The sequence below is a fragment of the Helicoverpa armigera genome, chromosome 18 (assembly GCF_030705265.1).
Source record: "Helicoverpa armigera isolate CAAS_96S chromosome 18, ASM3070526v1, whole genome shotgun sequence".
Taxonomy (NCBI): domain Eukaryota; kingdom Metazoa; phylum Arthropoda; class Insecta; order Lepidoptera; family Noctuidae; genus Helicoverpa; species Helicoverpa armigera.
In genome coordinates, this window is record NC_087137.1 from 7,931,207 (window position 1) to 7,938,522 (window position 7,316).

General features: G+C 41.1%; 1 protein-coding gene across 1 annotated transcript; it reads left to right on the top strand.

Annotated features, from left to right (window-relative positions):
* Positions 1-5,050: 5,050 nt before the first annotated feature.
* Positions 5,051-6,113, top strand: LOC110382010 (uncharacterized). Its single transcript, XM_021342460.3, has one exon. The coding sequence runs from the start codon at positions 5,359-5,361 to the stop codon at positions 5,785-5,787; it is 429 nt and encodes a 142-aa protein (XP_021198135.2). The 5' UTR covers positions 5,051-5,358; the 3' UTR covers positions 5,788-6,113.
* Positions 6,114-7,316: the final 1,203 nt, after the last annotated feature.

Sequence of the window (7,316 nt, forward strand, 5' to 3'; positions counted from 1 at the left end):
TGTTCAGCCCACCAGTCTCTGTTGGAAGCTCGGTACTCGAAGTTGTTGACTCATATATCTACCTAGGACAAGTAGTCCAATTAGGTAGGTCCAACTTCGAGAAAGAGGTCAACCGCCGAATCCAACTCGGCTGGGCAGCGTTCGGGAAACTACGCAATGTCTTTTCGTCCGACATACCTCAGTGCCTCAAGACGAAAGTCTTCAACCAATGTGTGTTACCAGTGATGACTTACGGCACCGAAACGTGGTCTCTCACTATCGGCCTCATCTCAAAGCTCAAAGTCGCTCAACGAGCTATGGAGAGGGCTATGCTCGGTGTTTCTCTACGTGATCGAATCCGAAACGAGGAGATCCGTAGACGAACCAAAGTGACCGATATAGCCCACCGGATTAGCAAGTTGAAGTGGCAATGGGCAGGCCATATTGCTCGCAGAGCAGATGGCAGATGGGGCCGAAAAGTGCTGGAGTGGAGACCACGGACTAGCAAGCGCAGCGTAGGACGTCCACCAACGAGGTGGACAGACGACCTTATAAAGGTCGCCGGAAGACGCTGGATGCAGGTCGCTTCCAACAGGTATCTGTGGAGATCAAAGGGGGAGGCCTATGTTCAGCAGTGGACGTCCTATGGCTGAGATGATGATGATGATGATGATGATTTCCCCTATTAGATACCTACTCACTATCCCCATTAAACCCACCACAAACTTCAATCACACCTTCAATCATTAAGCCTGCAAGTTCTCATCGCTCCATCAAAGATAACTTATCTACCATCACTACACAATTGCACCATGACATCTATAGATTGGCGGAGATGATAGCTCATCCCATTGTCGGTAAACAAGCAACTACTCAATGTACATACATACCTGTGTATTGGACATTGTATGTATAGGTAGGTATGTATGTATCGGTGGAACTAGGATAAACAGTGTGAGCGTCTTGGTTATGGGAGAAGACACCTGACAGTTTTGGCCATGGCAGACTTCATTTTGGTAATAAAATAATAAATATTCCTATACAATAAACTAGTTTGCAAAAAAGGGGCACTTATGATAATCATATTTTTTGAGACTAAGTAAATAAAATGTATACAATTGGCAGAAGCATTAATTTCATAAAAATGTTTCATGGTTTTTAATATAGTTTCTTGCAATTTCTCTATTCATCCCACTGTTTCCAGGCTGGGAATCAAACCCGGATCACGTATTTACGAAACACACTGTTGCCCTTTAAAATAACGAATAAATCGCTTATCTAGATACACAACATGTAGGTATTCATAATAATTATAACGGCCTATATTTAGAATGTGTCAAAGCTTTGCGAAGCGTCTAACTAATGAGATGTCATTGAAATTCAGATTACATGAACATATTACAAACACGAAACCTCACTTGGTTAGAGCAATGGTAATTTAAGGTATGAAACAAAGGAAATTATCGCGCTTTTTATAAAACTAACTTTTTGTAGTATTTTTCATACGCGTAACAAAACTTCTTTTCTTTTCTTACTGCGATAAAATATACACACGCACAAATAATGTGAGTGTCGATTGACAAAAAAATTGAAAAGTAGATTTTACAGTTTTAGGAATAGACCTTACAAATTGAAAAACTTTAAGTACCTCTAATTCTATCTGTAACGCTTACCCAACAAAACTACTGAAAACATTCTGGTACGAAGATAATTTAGAGCCTGAAAGAGGACATAATCTACATTTTATCTGGGTACGAGAAATAGATCTCTCGGGATTCAGGATATTCGTACTTTTTCGTCATAACATTTTTGCAATCTGCAATCAATGGACAAATGACGATGACGTACACACATAGGCCTCAGGCATGCATCAGCCTGATATGTACAGTTCCATGTAATAAAGCTCCCGAGTGGCGAATATCAACGAAAATCCAGCTCAAAGGGACTTCGATTTTTTGTTTGCTATCCAAAAATATCAATATGGTTTCAAATGGTTTTCAATACTTTTCAATTTTTTACTTGCGTATTTACTTTACCCACGCACAGCCTGGTATTTTTAAATAAAACTCCGCGAGGTTTTTTTTTTTAAAACCAGGTCATCATTATTTGTATGAATACAAATAGGGATGCAAGTTGTCGGTACATCATTATGTCACGCCTTTCAGGATAGGGGTAAAATAAAAAACATGATTTTTTTTTAAGAAATACAGATTTTTATAACGCAAGTGTTTCGACTCCATGCTATATCTAAGCAAAAAAATGACTTCCGACTCCATTTTATATTAAAAAAATGTTAAGAAGACCGATAAAAAAAGCTTAAAAATACACGTAAGTACAATTGCAAACCCTAAATGACACAGCTGATAGAATAGATACATTTTCCTACTCGTTGAATGAGTTCACAAAAAATACTTTGTATGTATTATCTTACAATATAGTGAAATATGATATAAAATAAATATTTAAACACACTACTGCGTTTGCAAATTATATAAATCTCCCTAAAAACACTACATTACAAAAAAACGTGACCTATTTCAGTAACATATCGCCTCTTTCATACAAAACATCACAACCTAATTATCACCATTATTTTCCCCTTTCCCCTACTGACGATAGTTGACAATCAAACCCCTATAACCGATCCTTAGCTAATAGATCGAATCATTTCCACGTAAGGCGGTGATACCATTACTGTTCCACGTTAGTTATCTACAGCCACCCTTGGTAGCACTTTCAGAACTAAGACCATTGAAACTACTGGACCCGCCATGTGTACCTCTATACGAAAAAGTCTACCGCGCTAAGAGGTTTGACATCATATCTTTACATGCACATTATATAAACGACTTTAACTGCCTCGTTGGTCTAGCTGTCGCAAGTGCGGCTGCTGAGCACGAGGTCTCGGGTTCGATTCCCGAGTCGGGCCGAAATCGCTTTGTGGGTTTTAGAAGACTTTCACAAAGCAGCCCGGAGCCTGGAAGCTGGTGATTGATACACCCGTGCATCGGAGAGCACGTAAATGTCGGTCCTGCGCCTGATCTCTCTCCGGTCGTGTCGAATTGCCGTCCCATCGGGTTATGAGAGTGAAGGAATAGTGAGTGCACCTGTGTCTGCGCAAATGCTCGTGCACTATAATATGTCCTGCGTAGTTGGCTAATCTCCTGACATGAGAACAGCCGCCGTAGCCGATAATCGGCTAGGAGGACATCATCATCATCATATAAACGACTGGAACAGCCATGTGCCAAAAAATTATACAAAAAAATCTGCCCAGGCAACGTTGTTTACTTATGCACGTTGTTCACTTATGCATTTTCGATCACATCTTTACACAATTGAAAAACACAAGAATATAGCTGCCGCGAGCATACACAAATGAGTATGACCTTTATTTCCGATGGCAAGAGAGAGTGTCAGACTTTTACTGACTAAAATCCATCGTGTTCCTTCGTAGGCCTTTTATATACCAGGGCCACGGTAACTCTTTCGAACAACCCCGCAGCAAATGTTGTATGTCCTCGCAGTATCTCCTGACTCTTAGTTGGTTATAGCTGCGGCAATACCGTTTCCGATCGGTTGAATGCTCTAAGTTTGAGCCTAATCGGATGACGAGTCTACGTGGCAAACAGGCAAAGCCGGCTGCTAGCATTAGGCTTACCGTCTCAATTGGCGACTGGCATACTGACTGCTATATGAGTGGGATCGTGCTGCCTGTTTTGCATAAGGGGGTCAGCAGGACTGTACAGTGTGCGCCTAAATATGGGTGTCATTCTGCAGAGTTTATGGTGTATTTGTTTTATTGTGGATTGTTTTATACTTAAATGTAAGCTCAGTGATGAGGCCTCTAATTAAAAAAAAAGACGACTAAAAAAAAAAACAATCTTAAATTTCAAAATTCATTTACAGAGCTTTTAGGATTTGTGACCATTTTTATTAATTTTTTAAAACAGGTGATGAATGAGCTTTATGTTTTTTTCCTTGTAAGCAGATAGACTTTAATTATGTCATTATTTCTTAAATTTATCTTTTATTAGGCTACGTCTTAAATAATATGTGAAAAACTTTTAAATGACAAAAAAATACTAATACCTAATTATTAGGCTTATCCTGCGCTTACGAGATTTTTACTACAACAACAAACTAAATCCTCAACAAGTCCATTAAAAATAAAATAAAATTCTCCGTTAAGCTAGCACAAAGGTTTTAATAAAGGTGCCAACATACCTACCCCGTTCGCAAATAGTTAGCATAGTTTCGGAGGCGACACCCGGCCTCCGATCCAAGCGAGCTTCAGCAAGTGCTCACGCTTGGCATGCACTCAACTTCCCATTGTGTAACCTGCCAGTGCATCTTGCAACTTGCTACCACACACAATGGAAACTCGCCTTTATTTTGAGACGACGGAGCCCGACTTTGAAGCGGATTATCGGAAATCTCATACACCACCACTAGTACCTGCTATGTACACTAGCACACAGATATACTATCTGTACTATGATACATATGACCGTCGACAGCTCGTTCCCGGTAGTACATAAACCTGAGTATTGATTTTTACATTTTACATAGATGCCTATGTATTAACATTCGAGCATGAACTGTCCGTAAAACGATGAGCCTCGAAACTGTTTCATTTTTCAGTTGCGTAAATGGAACTGAAAAATGAAACAGACTCTGTCTATATTTCAGTTTTTGTTCACGTGAAACCTCTCCTATTACGTTTGTTGAGAGCTTTAAGCTGAGAATGTTCAGGAATTTGCTTTATTAAAACTATCAGTGTACCTACATTTAAATTTCATCCGGTTGTTCACAATCTCTTTGTTCCGATCTCTTTGTTTATTCGACCAATGCTGTCGCATAATATATAGGTCATGTTAAGGTGTAATTACCGATAGGAACTAAGATGTCTGCGCATCTGTCCGTGTATTCAGCGCGGACTTGGGAGACAATGGACTACAGGACATTGATTACGCACGTTAGACGTATCTATTGTTTTGTTTACATTCGGTGCGATCTGTAGCTTAATTACACGACGTCGGCACCTTGAGACGAGGCATGTAGCTTCACCTGAGCGGCAGATGCGTCGCAGCTGCCGGCCGGGCTAGTCCTCTCGCCCGCGCGCCCCGCGCCCCGCGCTCCCGCCGGTCCGCGCAATCGCGGCTAACAGTTTTATTTCCTCGAATAAACTTTATCAAACAAAGCGTGCGTGCCCCGCGCGCCCTGCATCTGCTCGCCCAGCTGTTCCCGCTGCAGCTGACCTTGCCGTCTCGCTCTAGCGTTCGCTACGCCCCGCCCCCTGACAGAGATAGCAAGTCTCGGTGTAATCGCGGGGCCCTTCAATTCCCAGTGCATAGCCCATTCGCAGTTTGTGTTTCGATGCCGTCGGGCAAACTGATAATGATGAACAAGCGTAAGCGCGACGATACCGGCGACCGCCGCGCTAAGCGTCAACGCATTCGCAAGCGTTCTCGCAGCGAGCCGCTGAGGAACGACTCCGTCACTGCTGAGAAGAGGGAGGCTCTCAAGCGTCTGTTCGGGAGAATCTGCTCCGTGGAGATGGACGACAACCAGCGCGTGTCGGACGAGGAGGAGGAGTTGGCGTACGAGCTGCTGCGCGAGCAGAACGGAGACCCGCTGCTGGATGACGTGCCGGTGGACATGGACCCGGAGCAGCTCGGGTTCCTGGTGTGTGCTCAGGAGACTCTGCGCTTCCTGCACGGGCGTGGCATCTCGTTCGAGCACCCGGTGTTCGCGCGCCTCCGTCTGCGCCTGCTGCAAGGGATCGGCGAGATTGGGGTTGCCTGAGTATTGCTGGGCCCTGAGCCCGCCCGCATGTAAACTCTCCGCAACCGATGTCTTCGTTTCGGCCACTTCGTTTCGGATCACTTCCTCGTGTGTTTCTTTAACCCTGTGACCCCGTGACGTTCCTTCTTCGGAGTTGTTTCTATCTTCATGTTAAGGTTCCGGCAAATCAAGTCAAAATAAAGACTCTATACACATTGTGGCGTTTAAAAGCAACAGGTGTCCCGCTTGGGAATTCTAGTCACTATCTAGTCAAATTTTACGTATTATATGTGTTAAGAAATTTACTCTATTGATGTATAACGATTGAATAAATCGTCTCTATGGAATTGGTGTTCAATTATTTATCTCCCGATTGTTTTTGTTATTGTGCCAGTTTTGTTTGTGTTTATTTGTTTACGTTATTATCAGTAAGGCTACGAATCTCACAAGTCCAATTGGCTTACAAATAATACACAAAAGCCAGAGACAAAACCTTTTTCAAAACTTTTGTTATTCTATCTTCGAATTTCAAAGCTACCTTTTTCACTACATTCCTTTGTTTCATACCCGATGCAAAATATCTGACAACCCCTTTTGTTTTACATTTTTACATAACACTCATACAAAACTTAGCATTCACTTAATGAATAGAGCTGAGCGAACTAGCGAATGATATGAATGCTTTTCTTTTTATAAAAATTCACCACGGAGTTACTATCCGTATTCAAATTCCCTTTTCAATTGAAATAATAACATCCCTTTTCATTCACAAAAAATAACGAGGTCATGTCCACTCACACAGTCCAAGACTTACTGAAATAAAACAAATTCACAGTAAGATACAAGTTCAAAACTTAGTATTGACCTTAAAATTATGTAATGGGGTGACCCAGTGTAAAAGGGGACTTGATTCAGTCATTCAAGTGAGCTAGGGGCATGTGAGCACCTGCTTAACCCCTATAGTGTAACAAATGACGGTTGTAAACTTTCTAAAGCATTTTCTAAAGCATTGTAAATATGAAAAACTTCAACAAAGGAATTATGGAGATGGTTATTGCGGCTAATGGGTATGTAAGTATGTATGTCCGAGTAAGTATCATACTAAATAGAGTTCACATCAATTCTATTCTTTTTATCTATCTTATTTTGTCGTTAAAATCGTATACAAGTCAAATGAGATTGAAAAATCTGTCATAAATTGGTACTGTTCAGGTGATAGGCCTTTGTTTTCATAGCTGTATTGAAAAAGCTAGTTAGAAAAAGGGAAAAGCTTCGACTTTGGGATAAAACAAAGAAATGGGAGCGGGTGAACATCATTATAACTCAATATCTCTAGTTACTTGCATTTATTAAAGTGAATCAAAGTTTCGCGTAAAGTAAAAACTGGCAACAACTAACTACTCGAAGTGAGAATGGTAATTAACTTCAAAATAAGCTTCAAACTTTTCTACCTTAGATGTTATTCATATTGTTAAAGTCACACATTGATTGAAAGATGGAAAGCGAGATCAGATGAGCCTTTAATTTTTCTGGTGTGGTAATAAATAAAC